General features: G+C 49.1%; 1 protein-coding gene across 1 annotated transcript; it reads left to right on the top strand.

The window, feature by feature from the left end:
• The first annotated feature begins 5503 nt into the window (after positions 1-5503).
• On the top strand, positions 5504-10387 carry LOC122539621 (eukaryotic translation initiation factor 1b-like). Its single transcript, XM_087977708.1, has 4 exons — positions 5504-5648; positions 6187-6350; positions 6551-6652; positions 10069-10387. Exons 1-4 carry the CDS (start codon positions 5618-5620, stop codon positions 10111-10113), a joined length of 342 nt encoding a protein of 113 aa, XP_087833834.1. The 5' UTR covers positions 5504-5617; the 3' UTR covers positions 10114-10387.
• The last annotated feature ends 7847 nt before the right edge of the window (positions 10388-18234 follow it).

Below are 18234 nucleotides of genomic sequence, written 5' to 3'. Positions count from 1 at the left end.
TCCTTTCTCAGTAATCCCGTCCAGTAATTGCGTAGGACCTAGGGATTGTGTTATGTCTTGTGTGTTGACAAAAACCTCTTTGAAGTTTGCATTCTGTTAAAGCAGAAAATGAAGCATGCAATTTTAAAATCATCTGTGTCAGCAAAATCTCATCTTTCCTCCCCTTCCCCCATCATCTTTAACAGGTTCTTGTTCACAACAAATCTTGAGCTGGCTTCAATTACACTAAAATAATATCTCGATTTCATGTTTTAATTTTCTAACATTAGTTGATGTTTATGAATCAACATTATTAATTTACAGATTGGGGAACTTATCTTTCACTGTGTAAGATTTAATCTCAAAGAACGTAAATGATAGATTCTCTTTATCCCACATTTTTAAGTCCTGGTGTCGGTGACTGTCCGGTGATCCTTGGGTAGAGACAGAAAACAAGTACGAGGGGATGCTAAATCAGTGAGGGTTCCTGCTACTGAGCACTTTCCAGTAATTCCTGGGTTAGAGAGAGAGAGAGAGAGGTGGGGGAGGTGGGGGGGATGGTTTTAGTGGTTAGGAGTTGTGTGTTGGCTTGCTGTGAGTTCTGCCTGTAATCCTTTGGAATCGGACGTTTCCGACAACGTTCTCTATCAAAGGAAAACGAGCAAAGGCCCCTGGTTTGAAGTTGCTCCTTCTGTAACTCTCCACAAGGTTCAAGTCACAACCTGCAGCTGATCTTGATTGTTAGACTTGGCACAGAGAGACATTGCTTTTGATCCAGTTCCAAGGTGAGCATTCCAGTAGAAATCCCATTGAAACAGATTTTATGAGAGGGTTCCACACATCAGCACCGAGAAGACCAATGTCCTGGTCCAGGATGATGCATACCACCATTTAACAGCATTGATAACATGATAGAACATTGAACTAGAGACCCAGACAGATACCCGACGACTATGGCAAGGACTGAATGACATCACAGGTTCTAAAAAGAGACGGTACAAGATAGGAGATGATGACACATCCCTCCCAGATCGTCACAGTGGCTTCTATGCTCGCTTTGATCAGAATTTCAGCGGAGTTAATACCTATTCTAAGTGACACCTATTCTACACTTAAGTCCTAACAAAACTATCCCAACAGACACTGCATCAGAGGTCCATAAGACCATAAGACATAGGAATGGAAGTAGGCCATGCGGCCCATTGAATCCACTCCACCACAGCTCTTTTTTTTCTTACCAATCCTTTCCTGAAATGTTTACAAATATAGTCTTGGCATCATCCTTGTTGATATTTTCTACACCTGCTCCAGTGTCCTCCACATCAGATCAGTTTTCCTTCTTGTGAATCCAAGGAAAATGATGGGACCAGACGGAGTACCAGGCCGTGCACTCAGAGCATGTGCAGACCAACTGGCAGAGGTTTTCTTGGACATCTTCAACCTCTCCCTGTAGCAGGCCACTGTCCCTGCCTGTTTCAAGAGGGCCAACATCATCCCTGTGCCTAAGAAGGCTCATGCAGCATGTCTCAATGACTACCACCCAGTGGCCCTAACTTCGGCGGTTATAAAGTGCTTGAAAGGCTGGTCATGGCCTTTAATCAACACCAGCCTCCCCACTACTCTTGACCCACTCCAATTTGCCTATCGGACCAACAGATCCATGTCAGATGCCATATCACTTGCCCTTCACTCCTCCCTAGAACATCTTGACACCAAGAACAGCTATGTAGGAATCCTACTCATTGACTACAGTTTTCAGCCTTCAACACTATTATCCCCCCCGAGACTGATTACTAAACTTAGTGATCTCGGACTAAGCCCCACTCACTGTAACTGGATCCTCAGTTTCCTGACCCACAGGCCACAATCAGTGAAGATTGGGGACAATATTTCATCCTCACTAACTGGAGCCGCCCAGGGGTTGAGAGTGTGGTGCTGGAAAAGCACAGCAGATCAGGTAGCATCTGAGGAGCAGGAGAATCGATGTTCAGGCATAAGCCCTTCATCAGGAATGAGGTTTGTGAGTCGGGGCTGAGAGATAAATGGGAGAGGGGTGTGGGGTTGGGGGGAGGTAGCTGGGAAAGCGATAGGTAGATGAAGGTGAGGGAGAAGGTGAAAGGTCAGAGAGGGGAGTGATGGACGAGTCTGGAGGGCGGTGTTGAATTGGAGGCTTGGGATTGAGATAATGTTGGGGGAAGGGAAATGAGGAAGCTGTTGAAATCCACACTTATCTCGTGTGGTTGCAGGGTCCCAGGGCAGAATATGAGGTGTTCCTCCTCCAGGTGTTGGGTGGTGGAGAAGGCCCAGGACCTGAATGTCCTTGACGGAGTGGGAGGGGCAGTTGAAGTATTCAGCCATGGGGTGGTAGGGTTGGTTGGTGCCCAATGCCCAGTGCCCACAGCACACTGCCCAATGCCCACTGCTCAATGCCCTCTACCCAAAGCCCACTGCCCACAGCCCAATGCCCACTGCCCCAATGCCCACAGCCCATTGCCCAATGCTCACTGCCCAATGCCCACAGCCCAATGCTCACTGCCCAATGCACACTGCCCAATACCTACTGCCCAGTGCCCAATGCCCACAGCCCAATGCACACAGCCCAATGCCCACTGCCCAAAGCCCACTACCCAATGCCCACTGCCCACAGCCCACTGCCTACAGCCCACTGCCTACAGCCCAATGCCCACAGCCCAGTGCCCAATGCCCACAGCCCAGTGCCCAATGCCCACAGCCCAATGCCCACAGCCCAGTGCCCACAGCCCACTGCCCAATGCTCACTGCCCAATGCCCACTGCTCAATGCCCTCTACCCAAAGCCCACTGCCCACAGCCCAATGCCCACAGCCCACTGCCCAATGCTCACTGCCCAATGCCCACAGCCCAATGCTCACTGCCCACTGCCCAATACCTACTGCCCAGTGCCCAATGCCCACAGCCCACTGCCCAATGCACACAGCCCAATGCCCACTGCCCAAAGCCCACTGCCTACAGCCCACTGCCTACAGCCCAATGCCCACAGCCCAGTGCCCAATGCCCACAGCCCAGTGCCCACAGCCCAATGCCCACAGCCCAGTGCCCACAGCCCAATGCCCACAGCCCAGTGCCCACAGCCCAGTGCCCAATGCCCACAGCCCAGGGGCAATGCCCACAGCCCAATGCCCACAGCCCAGTGCCCAATGCCCACAGCCCAGGGGCAATGCCCACAGCCCAGTGCCCACAGCCCAGTGCCCAATGCCCACAGCCCAGGGGCAATGCCCACAGCCCAGTGCCCACAGCCCAGTGCCCAATGCCCACAGCCCAGTGCCCACAGCCCAGTGCCCAATGCCCACAGCCCAGTGCCCACATCCCAATGCCCACAGCCCAGTGCCCAATGCCCACAGCCCAGTGCCCACAGCCCAGTGCCCAATGCCCACAGCCCAGTGCCCAATGCCCACAGCCCAGTGCCCACAGCCCAGTGCCCAATGCCCACAGCCCAATGCCCACAGCCCAGTGCCCACAGCCCAGTGCCCACAGCCCAGTGCCCAATGCCCACAGCCCAGTGCCCAATGCCCTCAGCCCAGTGCCCACAGCCCAATGCCCACAGCCCAGTGCCCACAGCCCAGTGCCCAATGCCCACAGCCCAGTGCCCAATGCCCACAGCCCAATGCCCACAGCCCAGTGCCCACAGCCCAGTGCCCACAGCCCAGTGCCCAATGCCCACAGCCCAGTGCCCACAGCCCAGTGCCCACAGCCCAGTGCCCAATGCCCACAGCCCAATGCCCACAGCCCAGTGCCCACAGCCCAGTGCCCAATGCCCACAGCCCAATGCCCACAGCCCAGTGCCCACAGCCCAGTGCCCAATGCCCACAGCCCAGTGCCCACAGCCCAGTGCCCACAGCCCAGTGCCCAATGCCCACAGCCCAGTGCCCACAGCCCAGTGCCCACAGCCCACAGCCCAATGCCCACAGCCCAGTGCCCACAGCCCAGTGCCCAATGCCCACAGCCCCATGCCCACAGCCCAATGTCCACAGCGCAGTGCCCACAGCCCAGTGCCCACAGCCCAGTGCCCCATGCCCACAGCCCAATGTCCACAGCGCAGTGCCCACAGCCCAGTGCCCACAGCCCAGTGCCCAATGCCCACAGCCCCATGCCCACAGCCCAATGTCCACAGCGCAGTGCCCACAGCCCAGTGCCCACAGCCCAGTGCCCAATGCCCACAGCCCAGTGCCCACAGCCCAGTGCCCAATGCCCACAGCCCAATGCCCACAGCCCAGTGCCCACAGCCCAGTGCCCACAGCCCAATGCCCAGTGCCCACAGCCCAGTGCCCAATGCCCACAGCCCAGTGCCCACAGCCCAGTGCCCACAGCCCACAGCCCAATGCCCACAGCCCAGTGCCCACAGCCCAGTGCCCAATGCCCACAGCCCCATGCCCACAGCCCAATGTCCACAGCGCAGTGCCCACAGCCCAGTGCCCACAGCCCAGTGCCCAATGCCCACAGCCCAATGCCCACAGCCCAGTGCCCACAGCCCAGTGCCCAATGCCCACAGCCCAGTGCCCACAGCCCAATGCCCACAGCCCAATGCCCACAGCCCAGTGCCCACAGCCCAGTGCCCAATGCCCACAGCCCAGTGCCCAATGCCCACAGCCCAGTGCCCACAGCCCAGTGCCCACAGCCCAGTGCCCAATGCCCTCAGCCCAATGCCCTCAGCCCAGTGCCCACAGCCCAGTGCCCAATGTCCACAGCGCAGTGCCCACAGCCCAGTGCCCACAGCCCAGTGCCCAATGCCCACAGCCCAGTGCCCACAGCCCAGTGCCCAGTGCCCACAGCCCAGTGCCCACAGCCCAATGCCCAGTGCCCACAGCCCAGTGCCCACAGCCCTGTGCCCAATGCCCAGTGCCCACAGCCCAATGCCCAGTGCCCAATGCCCACTGCCCAATGCCCACTGCCCAATGCCCAGTGCCCAATGCCCACAGCCCAGTGCCCAGTGCCCACTGCCCAGTGCCCACAGCCCAGTGCCCACAGCCCAATGCCCAATGCCCACAGCCCAGTGCCCACAGCCCAGTGCCCACAGCCCAGTGCCCAATGCCCACAGCCCAGTGCCCAGTGCCCACTGCCCAGTGCCCACAGCCCAGTGCCCACAGCCCAATGCCCAGTGCCCACAGCCCTGTGCCCAATGCCCAGTGCCCACAGCCCAATGCCCAGTGCCCAATGCCCACTGCCCAATGCCCAGTGCCCAATGCCCACAGCCCAGTGCCCACAGCCCAGTGCCCACAGCCCAGTGCCCACAGCCCAATGCCCACAGCCCAGTGCCCACAGCCCAGTGCCCACAGCCCAGTGCCCACAGCCCACAGCCCAGTGCCCACTGCCCAGTGCCCACAGCCCAGTGCCCACAGCCCAGGGGCAATGCCCCGCCCAGTTTCCACACCGCGCCGGTATTGACGTCACACGCGCGATGAGGTCACTGCGCTGTGACGCACGGCGTCTTGGTGACGTCAGGCGCCGGGCCCCGCCGCACTATAAAAGGCGGCCGCGGCGGGGAGTGACCTCAGCAGCACCGCCCGAGAGCGAGAGTCAGAGTGAGGTCTCCCTCGCCCGACACTGAACCCCCCCCCGCCACCCACCCGCTTCACCCGGACAGCAGCAGACCCCGCTATCGTATGTCCACTTGCCAGAACCTGCAGAGCTTCGGTGAGAGGGGGAGGGGAGTGTCCGCGGGGGGCGGGCGGTGGAGAGTGGGCGGGGCCGGGGCAGTGGGCGTGGAAGGGGCGAGTGGGCGGGGTCAGGACCGTGGACGGGGGCGGAGAGTGGGCGGAGAGTGGGCGGGGTCGGGGCGGAGAGTGGGCGGGGCCGGGGCAGTGGGCGTGGAAGGGGCGAGTGGGCGGGGTCAGGACCGTGGACGGGGCGGAGACAGGTCAGTGGACGGGGCGGAGAGTGGGCGGGGTCAGGGCGGAGAGTGGGCGGGGTCAGGGGCGGGGCCATGCTAGTGCTTGTATTGTCTTCCAGGTTTATGCAATAAGCTACAATTTAAGGAAATGATGGAAATATCTTTCCCTGAAGTGGCTCTTTCAGATTTCCGGTTCCTACTGTATTTTGCATTTTCTTGCTTTTGTTTATTGCTTGTCTGTGCCCTTGTCTTTACTGAATCCCATTTGCTCTGTCAAAACTTAGCTGTTCCCATTACAACTCCAACACCCTCCATAGTAACCTGGCTCCTTCAATGTTGCAGACCCCTTTGCTGATGCACTTAAGGGTGATGATCTCCTCCCTTCTGGGACTGAGGATTACATACACATAAGGATTCAGCAGAGAAACGGCAGGAAAACCCTCACTACCGTCCAGGGGATTGCTGATGAATATGACAAAAAGAAGCTTGTCAAGCACTTCAAAAAGGTGAGGATGCTGCAGTTTGACAGTTGTTTTGTGGAGTTGCTTGGGCTGTTTCAAGTGGCAGCAGCTCATTTTTCTCAACCATGCTCTGATGTCTGCACTGTATCTAATGTCCATTTTGGAAAATGGGTCCTCTAATACTTGAAGAGGGCACAAATTCTAAAGGATTAGATAACTAAATACATGAATATTTTTCCATGTAGCAATTTGCCTGTAATGGTACTGTAATTGAACATCCAGAATACGGTGAGGTCATCCAACTTCAAGGGGACCAGCGCAAGAACATCTGCAAGTTCCTGATTGAGGTAGGTTTTAGTGCCTCATGACTGGATTATGAGAGGGGTCTCATTATCTATTATCATTGATTCTGTTCAGTCTTTACATTCTTATATTGAGGGTTTTCCTGCTACATGAGTGATGGTAGTGAGGGTTTTCCTGCCATTTCTCTGCTGAATCCTTATGGGTGGTATGGTGGCACAGTGGTTAGCACTGCTGCCTCAGTGCCAGAGACCCGGGTTCAATTCCCGCCTTGGGCAACTGTCTGTGTGGAGTTTGCACATTCTCCCTGTGTCTGCGTGGGTTTCCTCCGGGTGCTCCGATTTCCTCCCACAGTCCAAAAAAAATGTGCAGGCTAGATGAATTGGCCGTGCTAAATTGCCCATGGTGTTAGGTGAAGGGGTAAATGTAGGGGAATGGGTCTGGGTGGGTTGCTCTTCGGAGGGTCAGTGTGGACTTGTTGGGCTGAAGGGCCTGTTTCCACACTAAGTAATTTTTTTTTTATAAATCTGAATCCTTGTGTACATGTCATAGCTGTAATGGAGAACATCCTAATATCTGTTGAGGAAGGTAGTGTTATCCCTCTGGCAATATACTCTGGTTAGGGCTTCAGTACCATGCAGAGTGCTTGGTGGTACGGCAACAAACTGAACTAGTGCTAAAGGACATCACTGCTTAATTGGACCCATGGCATGTGGGAACTAACGAGGGTAGCCTTAGCCTTACTGTACAAATGCAGATGTAGTCACATGACTCTTAGCACAAGAAATGCATGTGACCACATTAAATGAAACTGCAAACTGAGACTGGAGTTGTATTTGAGGTGCTGTGGCCCATCACAATTGCTCAACTACAATCCCCTAACCTCCTGGCCTAGCATACCTCACTACCTTTGTCATCAAGCCTTGGGGGTCAACTTTGGCACACGAGTATGGAGGACATGGAGAGGCTAAATAGGCTGGGGCTGTTTTTGCTGGAGCCTCAGAGGCTGAGGTGTGACCTTGAAGGTTTATAAAGCAGGAGAGGCATGGAAAAGATAAATGCCCAAGTCTTTTCCCTGGGATGGGGAGTCCAGAAATAGGGCAGAGGCTTAGGGTGAGGGGAAAGACTTGAAAGGGACCTGAGGTCCAGAGGATGGTATGTATACAGAATGAGCTGCCAGAGGAAGTGATGGAGGCTGGTACAATTACTGCATTTAAAAAGCATCTGGATGGGTATATGAATAGGAAGGGTTTAGAGTGATGTGGGCCAAGTGCTGGCAAATGGGACTGGATTAATTTTAGGATATCACAAAATCCCTACAATGTGGAAGCAGGCCAGTGAAGTCCACACCAATGCTCCACTGAGCTGGTGCTTTTCACCATCCAGGTGAAAGCAGTCCTAAGTGGTACTGCATCCACCACCTTCAGTATTTACTCCTTCCACCAATACACTGGCAACAAGTGGGCTGCAGCAACTCTGATTCCTTTGACAGCATCTTGCAAACTCTCAATCTCAGCTAAAAGACCAGGACACATTCATGGGAACACCGAAGTTTCCTTCAAGCTTTACACCACCTGGCCTGGAACTCTATTGCTATTAACCGTCACTAGGTTAAAATTCTGGATCTCCCCTCCCTATGCTACGTGACCTGTAGTGGAGATTCTCCAGGACGGTGAAGTACTGGCCCAGTCAGTACTGACCTGATGAAGAAGCAGCACTCGGAAAGCTGGTGCTTCCAAATAAACCTGTTGGACTACAACCTGGTGTTGTGAATTTTTTGTTTTTTGTTGTAAACTTTGTCCACCCCAGTCCAACACTGACACCTCTCCTGCCTTTTTTTTTTGGCAAGGAACCAAAACTTCATGTTTATCTCAGTGTGGTCCCACCAAGGGTTTGTGTAAACACAGTAAGAATGACACTCTGAACTCCATATACCCCATCTCTTATTGACTAAAACTGCACTGTTTTTAGATGTTACGCTATATCCATGTAGTTTTGTCATCAAACTTGAAACAGTTGGATTTGCTTTGTTACTGATGTACATGAATAGTTCGGGCCCACATTGATCTTTGGGGTACCTCACTCATTGCCTGCCACCCAGAATGACATATTTGTCAACCAGTTCTCAATCCATGGCAGGATATTACCCCAATCTCTGCTTTACTTTTACAATTTGATGTAAGTAGCTAGTGTATCAAAAAAGCCATTATCGACTGCTCCTATTCTGAGTTATAATGGGTTCCACTGCCTCCAATCTGTAAGGATTGCTGCAGATTCTTTAGAATTTTGGGAAGTGACCACTAACATCCAGTATTTCCTGGACTATCCTTTAGTATTGAGGATTTGTCCACCTTCCCCATTGATGGGAGCCTGCACTCTTCTTCAGGCAGTCCTCTGTTTAATACTTGTAGAAGCTCTTGAAGGCATATTTTTATTCCTTGGAAATTTTGCAGTCTTTTTTTTTCTTCTTGATGCTGAGGGATCCTTGACAGTAGCACCAGGAGGCAACAAGCTATCCTGGAGTTTTTTTTTAGATTCCATACAGTGTGGAAACAGGCCCTTCAGCCCAACAAGTCCACACCGACCCTCCGAAGAGCAACCCACCCAGACCCATTCCACTACATTTACCCCTTCACCTAACACTATGGGCAATTTAGCGTGGCCAGTTCACCTAACCTGCACGCTTTTTTTTGTAAATGCAGGAATCCTGTCTGTTCCCATACTAACTAATTCCCTGTCACTACTTTTTTCCTTTGGTGCAAGAGGAAGAAGAGTCCAAGCTTCTTCTAATGCCACGGACCCGCCTCCTGTTGCTATCCTGAGGTGGTCACCTCCCCAGCAGTATTCAAAATGTTATCATAAAAGGGACTGCTATGGGGGTCCCTTGTAGTGCCTACATCCCCCTAAGTCTACCTTCAGTGTGACACCCTCACTGAGTGTTACCTGCCGTAATAAGTCCATTGCCTGCAGCTCCTGGTTAGGCTGCGGCTACAGCTAAGAATTCCTGCACACATGGTCACCATAGACACTGGGACTGTCAATGACTTGCATATTTTGGTGAGCTATTTTCCCATGACTTCCCTTTTTTTTTAGATTTAAGTTTCCTTGAATACTCATCACATCTAGTGCAAACACCTGCTGCAGCCCAGCTCTGCTGCCTCTGTGTGGTGATGTTGCTGTCAGGTGTAAATCTGAATCCAGTCAGTGACTTGCAATCGCTCTCTAAAATGAGTCCAAGCCATTTCACTAGAGGGATAATTGGGAATGGATAGTAAATACTGGATTTGTCAAGTATCCACCTCCTTGAAAGAGTAGACTAACTTATCATAATTCTACTGTGACTTATACCAGGACTGTGGGTGGCATATGTATCACCATGGTCCTGTCATCACTTTCCTGAACATGTATGACATCAGTAAAGACAGCCAGTGTTTTGTACTAAGTGTTCTTGTTTGGTTTGCAGGTTGGCATTGTTAAAGAAGAACAACTCAAGGTTCATGGGTTTTAATTCACTTCCTCTGCACTACAGCTAGATCACAGGTTCTGGCTTCTGGGCTGTATTCTCTTGTAATGGGAAGCCTGTATGGCATCTAACTCTCTCTCAATGAGCAGTTCACAATCTTCCAGCTCCTGCAGCAAGATCTTTGAGACATTTGCTTTTGTCCCAGTTAAGGTTTTTTAAACATGGTTTGTAATGTTTGTGCTTTTTCTTAAAAAGCACATGTTAGAACTCTTTGTACCTCTCTTTGTATAATGTATAATAAAACCCACTTGAGAAACTTGTTCTGACAAATGTCTAGCCTCCTTACAAACAATTGGTGTACATGAGGAAATTCATTACCTGAGTGAATATCTTGTAATATAAGGTGTAGTCCTCAATAAGTAATGCTGAGTGGATAATTCCCATTGTCTATGGGATCCAGTGCCCTCTATACCCTCTTGCAAAGTGCATCTTTACGTAGAGGGTGAACAGCTTTGAATAATGTCGACTTAAAGTAGGTGGTATAGTTTTGGAAGACTTCTATTGTAAATTGCTTTGGAACACTTGCTCAGTGTTTCTTCAATGTTGGGTTTAGATTCACCCAGCTTTCTCCTAGGTCCAATTTAGGCTAATCTACTGCCATCAGTGGTGTGTTAACCCCTTGGCAGGCAATACAGACTAATTTGATCATTTCTAAGTGACTATTCTGATCAGGTTCCTACTCGCCACCAAAACATTGCAAACAGCTCCCTCTCTGACTCTCCTTTTCAAAGTTATTGCTTCACTAGAAATTTCTAGGGCTGGGTCGTGTCCTGCTTATTGTCACATGTACCCACAGGAGCACACGTTGCCACTTGGTGCCATCTTGGGTACAAAGCTGAGAAATAATTTTCTATGTCAGAATAGCCTTGCATGTACAGAGTACAGTGAAGCTTTGACACTGTACCCAAGTCAGCACTAATTGGCAAAAGTACCTAGGTACAGCTGCTTTAGTTACAAGATCTCAGACAATTAGAGAAATAACTTATTCAGCTTTACTGAAATATAGTCTATAGCACAAACCTATGGCACCTAGCTTCCAGTCTGTACCAGTCCCTGGTCACCATGGCACTGGCACCATACCAGGTGGCAGTTGTGCCAAGCCAGGAGGCTCCTAACTGACTTGTTAGAACTGTAAACTGTTTAACACCGGTCTGTAAGCATCTTAACTCAGCCCTGCTGGGCTTGACCTGACCACCAGCTACCCTGGGACGTTTGCTCCTGCTCTTACCCTCCTTCATTTCACCACCATCCACAATGGATTCATCCTTCCTATCCATAGGCCAAATGCTTTATTCTAAAGACAACGCAGTAAAAGCTACCCTTTGTGCTTTGTCCCTCAGGTGATGATTTTTTTTTTTTGTTTAATTTTACTTCTCCCTACATAGCATGTTTGAATCTTGTCAGATGTCAGGCCTCTGGCAGAAAGGCCCTATCCCAAGGCCATAAATAGGTGCTGCAGGCTATTTGACCCTCTGTCTTCACCTGAAATCTGAACATGTGACTTCATTCTTGACCCCCATTGGTGTAAATTCATTTCTCAACCTGAAATAAAAACTGAACTAACTGAAGAGCCTCAGCCGATCTAGCAAGTGTTCTGAAGGGCCACTTGGCCTTAAACATGAATTCTTTCTCATTCCTAGTACCTGCAGTTGTCTAGTTTTTGTCAATCGTGTCCTGTCTGCACCCAGGAGAAAGTGAGGACTGCAGATGCAGGGGATCAGTGTCAAAAAGTGTGGCACTGGAAAAGCATAGCCTACCTTCCTGATGAATAGCTTATGCTCAAGACATTAACTCTCCTGCTATCTGACCAGCTGTACTTTTCCAGCACCACACTGTCTGTAGGCTATGCCTGGGTCGTTTATACCTGCAGTTGTCAAATGTCAAACTGGTTCCTTGCAAGCTTTGTTCTTCCAGCTGTTCGTCAGAAACCAATTAAGAGGTTTCTGGGTAGGCTGGATATGAATCAATTAAAATGGATGGGTCTCCTAATGTGCAGTGGTGGTGTCCCTACCTGATCCAGTGAACCCTGGTTCAAAACCTACCTGCTCCAGAAATCTTCTAGGAGAAAGTGAGGACTGCAGATGCTGGAGCTCAGAGCTGAAAAATTTGTTGCTGGAAAAACGCAGCAGGTCAGGCCGCATCCAAGGAGCACGAGAATCGACATTTCGGGCATAAGCCCTTCTTCAGGAATGAGGGAGCTGTGCCAAGCAGGCTAAGATAAAAGGTAGGGAGGAGGGACTTGGGGGAGGGGCGTTGGGAATGCGATAGGTGGAAGGAGGTTAAGGTGAGGGTGATAGGCCGGAGAGGGGGTGGGGGTGGAGAGGTTGGGAAGAAGATTGCAGGCGAAGAGGGCGGTGCTGAGTCCGAGGGTTGGGACTGAGATAAGGTGGGGGGAGGGGAAATGAGGAAGCTGGAGAAATCTGCATTCATCCCTTGTGGTTAGAGGGTTCCTAGGCGGAAGATGAGGCGCTCTTCCTCCAGGCGTCGTGTTGCCATGGTCTGGCAATGGAGGCGGCCAAGGACCTGCATGTCCTTGGCGGAGTGGGAGGGGGAATTAAAGTGTTCAGCCACGGGGTGGTTGGGTTGGTTGGTCCGGGTGTCCCAGAGGTGTTCTCTGAAACGTTCCGCAAGTAGGCGGCCTGTCTCCCCAATGTAGAGGAGGCCACATCGGATGCAGCAGATGCAGTAAATGATGTGTGTGGAGGTGCAGGTGAATTTGTGACGGATATGGAAGGATCCCTTGGGGCCTTGGAGGGAAGTAAGGGGGGAGGTGTGGGCGCAAGTTTTGCATTTCTTGCAGTTGCAGGGGAAGGTGCCGGGAGTGGAGGTTGAGTTGGTGGGGGTGTGGACCTCATTTCCCCTCCCCCCACCTTATCTCAGTCCCCAACCCTCTGACTCAGCACCGCCTTCTTGACCTGAAATCTTCCCGACCTCTCCGCCCCCACCCCCTCACCTTAACCTCCTTCCACCTATCGCATTCCCAATGCCCGTTCCCCCAAGTCCCTCTTCCCTATCTTTTTTTCTTAGCCTGCTTGGCACACCCTCCTCATTCCTGAAGGGCTTATCTTTGAATAAGTTGATTTAGAAATATCTTTAAAACCCTTCTGCCAATAGAAGCGGTTTGTCTGAAATGAAATGGGTTCAACTTTTAATTTTGGCATGATGCAATTGTCCTTTTTTTTTAACAATTTACCACTTCTGTGCTGGTTGTAATTTTTTTTAGTTTTTCCCCCCCCCCTTCCTCCCATTTCCTGTTTTTGGGATGGGGTAAGGTCAAGTAGTGCAGTCCAATGCAAAATACCTTTTAATTAATCTGCTATATCTCTTCCATTAAGTCCCAGACTACATTTCTATAGGACCCAATGGTTACTTTGTCAATTTGTTTTCTTAAATGCCTATAGAAACCTGAGCAGCAAATACCTTAATCTCTCCAGGTGGCTTATTTGTTATTTAGCTGAAAATATTTTCTTTTGTAAATATGGTTTTGAACTTGAGTTCAAAGTCACTTTGTACAAAGTCAGATCTTTACAGAACTGAAATTAGAATCTTTTTCTTCTGTTTCTTTAGTCTTAATCTTTAGTAATTTTGAATAGTTCTCTGACTAGTTACCATGTTTGCAGAATTGTGGTTTTCATTAGTTATGGGGAAGCAGGGGTCTAGTGGTATTATCACCAGAGTGTCTGGATTAATGGTAGATTGTGGAATTTGAATTCAATGAAAATCGGGAATTTAAAAGGGTCTACTGCTGACTGTGATCTGTTGCCACTTATTGAGGGATACGTGCCTGGTTCACTAAAATGTGCTTTAATGAAGGAGACTGCCATCCTTCTCTGGTCTATAAGTGACACCATATCCACAGTAATGTGGTTGACTCAAATTGGGGAATTGCCCTCTGGGTAACCAGGGATGGGCAAGGAATGCTGCCTTTTACAGTGACATCTTCCCATGAATGAATTAAAAAAGGGAGTATCTTATTTAAACTTTCTTCATAAATATCATGTTTTGAATTTCTTTTTAAATGCCTGCAAATACATTGCTTGTGACTGACCCCTTGACCTAATTTGTGAGTTCAGTTGGACTAACTCTACTTCCATGCCCTTAATTTATCAAGACTTGGACTTGCTCCTATTTTTCCCTTTCCTTCCTCCAGACTGCACCCCCCCCCCCCACCCCCGTCATCTGGTGTTCCTTTTGGAAACTTGCAGTTTACTGCCATTGGCTGTTAACCCACTCTCTAGATTCAGTTATTTTTCTGAAAGTCTGTTCCCTCTATATGGCTTTGTTGGGAACTGCTCCCACTATGTTTCTCCATTTACAAAAGTCATGGTTTTTAATCCTTTCATTAGCTCCTTTGCAGAACAGGCAGTACCATCAGGCATCATCTGTATCTGATTTAGTCCATGGTCTAAAACATAAGGAAATGCATCCCCTTTTGAGAAAATGTTCAGAACCTGATTCTCTGAGTATTGGAAGAGTTCTCCTTTCTGGTGTCACCTCGGTACATTCCAAGGAAACAGGTGTCTTTGTACTACTATTGCTACAGTTTCAATTCCAACTTCCTTTCCCAATGTCCCCTTGTTCTGAAGGTTCCTTAAACATTCCTGCCATGGTGCAGCATGGTGTCTCCGTGGTTAGCAACTGCTGCCTCATAGCAGCAGGGACCCAAGTTCAATTCCCACCTCAGGCGACTGTCTGTGTGGAGTTTGCACATTGTCCCAGTGTCTGTGTGGGTTTCCTCCAGGTGCTCCAGTTTCCTCCCACAGTTTAAACATGTGCAGTTCAGGTGTATTGGCCATGCTAAATTGCCCAGAGTGTAAGGTGCATTAGAGGGAAATGAGTCTGGGTGGGTTACTCTTCGGTGGGTCGGTGTGGGCTTGTTGGGCACACTGTTGGGAATCTAATCTAATATAATCTGTAGGGAATCTAATCTGGAATCCCTTAAACCTCTTGCAATTGGCTTTAGCTTGTCCACTCCTATTGCAATGACAGCATGCTATTGGAGAAGATTCACAGGAACAGGGTTTACTCCCTGGAAAATAATAGATTTATCAGGATTAATCAACATGGTTTTTCATTGAGTAGGTCTTGTCTCAAATTTGAGATTTTTGAGGAAATGACAAGGATAATTGGAGGGTGGGATTTTCGCCAGCAATCAGTAGTTACTTGATCACCGTTACTGAGATTAGCTTCCAATTGCAAATTTAACGATGACTAGATGAGATGAGGTCTGTGCGAGAAATCAATCACACAACACCAGGTTATAGTGTAACAGGGTTTATTTGGAAGCACTAGCTTTCGGAGGGCTGCTCCTTTATCAGGTTAACTGGTTACTTGATGAAGAAGCAGCGTTCTGAAAGCTAGTGCTTCCAAATAAACCTGTGGACTGTAAACTGGTGTTGTGCGATTTTTAACTCTATCCACCCCGGTGCCTCCACATCATCAGAAATAAGTAGGAGCACGGACGAGCTGAGCAAATGTATCTATTGGAGCTGTAAATACTTTCCAGCTTGCTCACCGTCTGATACAGGTATCACCTCACCCCCGTGCTGAAAGAATGAACTTGTATATCTGGGTACTTTCAAAGTGCATGAGAGCTAATGGTTTTAGACCATGGACTAAATCAGATACAGATGATGCCTGATGGTACTGCCCGTTCTGCAAAGGAGCTAATGAAAGGATTAAAAACCGTGACTTTTGTAAATGGAGAAACATAGTGGGAGCAGTTCCCAACAAAGCCATGTAGAGGGAATAGATTTTCACAAAAATACCTGAATCCAGAGGGCAAAGCAATGTCCACAGTGAGAACAGGTGAGTAGTTTATTGATTTGATATTTCTCGATGTGGCACTTTTGCTCTTCAAACAGAGCCACCTGACTTTTATAACTAAATAGGGTATCCCCTGATGTGCTCAGTTACATTGCAATTTCAGCATAGAAAATGTCTCAGGAGTTGTCATTGGAACAGACATTGATACCAAACCACATGAGATGGAGAGCTGAATTGGAGTAGAGTAAATAGACAAGGTCTTTTCCCTGGGCCGGGGGAGTCTAGAACTAGAGGGCATAGGGTAGGGTGAGACAGGCAAGATATAAAAGGGAGCTAAGGGACAACTTTTTCCATGCAGAGGGTGGTGCCTGTATGGAATGAGTTGCCAGAGGAAGTGGTGGAGGCTGGTACAATTACAGCATTTAAAAGGCATCTGGATGGTTTTACGAATAGGAAAGGTTTAGAGGGATATGGGGAGAAAGTGAGGTCTGCAGATGCTGGAGATCAGAGATGGAAATGTGTTGCTGGAAAAGCGCAACAGGTCAGGCAGCATCTAGGGAACAGGAGAATCGATGTTTCGGGCATTAGCCCTTCTTCAGGAATCTTCTCCTGAAGAAGGGCTAATGCCCGAAACGTCGATTCTCCTGTTCCCTGGATGCTGCCTGACCTGCTGCGCTCTTAGAGGGATATGGGCCAAGTGCTGGCAAGTGAGAGTAGATTAGGTTAGGACATCTGATTGGCATGGACGAGTTGGACTGAAGGGTCTGTTTCTGTGCTGGCCATGTCTGTGACTCAATGACTCTAAGATAAATGAGCTGATGCATTTGCCCTCCCAAGATGCAAGAGGAAAGTGCACAGTAAGTGGCAGGACCCTTTGGAGCACTGATATACAGAGGGATCTTGAGGAGACAGTCCATAGCTCCCTGAAAGTGGTAAAGGTGAATGGGATGCTGGTCTTCATTGGTTGGGGCATTGAGTATAAAAGTTGGCAAGTCCCACTGCACATTAAAACTTTAGTTGCTCCACGTTTGGAATATTGTGTGCTGGCCTGGTTGCCACACTATAGGAAGGATGTGAGTATTTAGAGAAGGTGCAGAAATGGTTTACCAAGATGTTGCCTGTATTGGAATATATTAGCTGTAAAGAGAGGTTGGGCAAAATTGTTTTCATTAGAGCATCGGAGGCTGAAGGGTGACCTGATGTGAAGTATATAAAATTGAAGCATCGATAGGGTATACAGTGTTTATCTGGGGGGGGGGGGGGGGCTGTCAAATAACAGGGGACAAGGGTTTAAGGTGAAATGGGAAACATCTAAAGGAGATGTGTGAGGCAAGTTTATTTTTTTCATGTAGATGATGATAGGTGTCTGGAACACATTGCCAGGGGAGGTGGTCGAAGCTGATAGGATAGCAATGATTTAACAGGCATTTTATACACAAACTGGCAATAGGGAATAGTGGAGTACCAACCATGTGCAGACAGATGGGATTAGTTTAGAATGGCATTGTGGTCAGCACGAATATGGTGGGCCGAAGGGCCTGTTCCTGTGCTGTACTTTTCTATGTTCGAAGGATTTGAATGTTGCTAAATGTTTTCATTATGGACGATAAAGCAGTGGACTATTTGGAGCTTTGAGTAAGGCTAAATTGAAAGAAGGTGAACATAGAAATAAAAGTAAGGAGGAGATGTTTAATGATCCAACATTTACAATTGAAGCCCCAGTTATGATCCCAGCTAATGTTACCATTGGACAAGATCCTTGGAATGGAATCTGACTTGAGATTAAACTTGGCTTTCTCTTTAACCTGGTGATCTTTTAATGAGGCATAACCACACCTGGCTGCAGATTTGGTTTCAATGAAGCAAATGCAAAAAGAGAAATTAAACAAACCAAGCTTTCTACATATAACACACACTTTAAAAGATTACAAACACCCAACAAAACAAAATCCCTTCTACTTTCATCTTTTTAAAGGGAATCGAGCTTCCCAAGGTTGACTTGAAGCAAATGCTGCTTTTTAAGGGTCATCCTGGGCTTGCGATTGTAACCGCTGCACAGATGCTTGTCAGACCGGAGTGTTCCAGCCGTTTCTGTTTGTGCTCCTGTATTTTGACCTGACTGCTCTTTGTTTAGTTTCAGTCTAAGCAGCTGAGCCTCTTTATTTGACGCTTAGATCTGACATCTGGTCTCTTTCAACCTGAAATCAAAAGCTTTTATCTAATCTGATTTTTTTTTGTAAAATCTTGCTGATCCTAAATTCTAAGGCCACTTCAGGAGGCCTACAGTTTTCAGATCTCATTCTAGTTAAAATCAGCATTCTGAAAAAAAATCTGAGCGTA

This window comes from Chiloscyllium plagiosum, unplaced genomic scaffold, assembly GCF_037043375.1.
Source record: "Chiloscyllium plagiosum isolate Xiang-an unplaced genomic scaffold, Cpla_swu_hap1 HiC_scaffold_32, whole genome shotgun sequence".
Taxonomy (NCBI): Eukaryota; Metazoa; Chordata; class Chondrichthyes; order Orectolobiformes; family Hemiscylliidae; genus Chiloscyllium; species Chiloscyllium plagiosum.
Note: the sequence above shows the minus strand (reverse complement) of the source record. Positions and strands in the feature narration are given on the sequence as shown.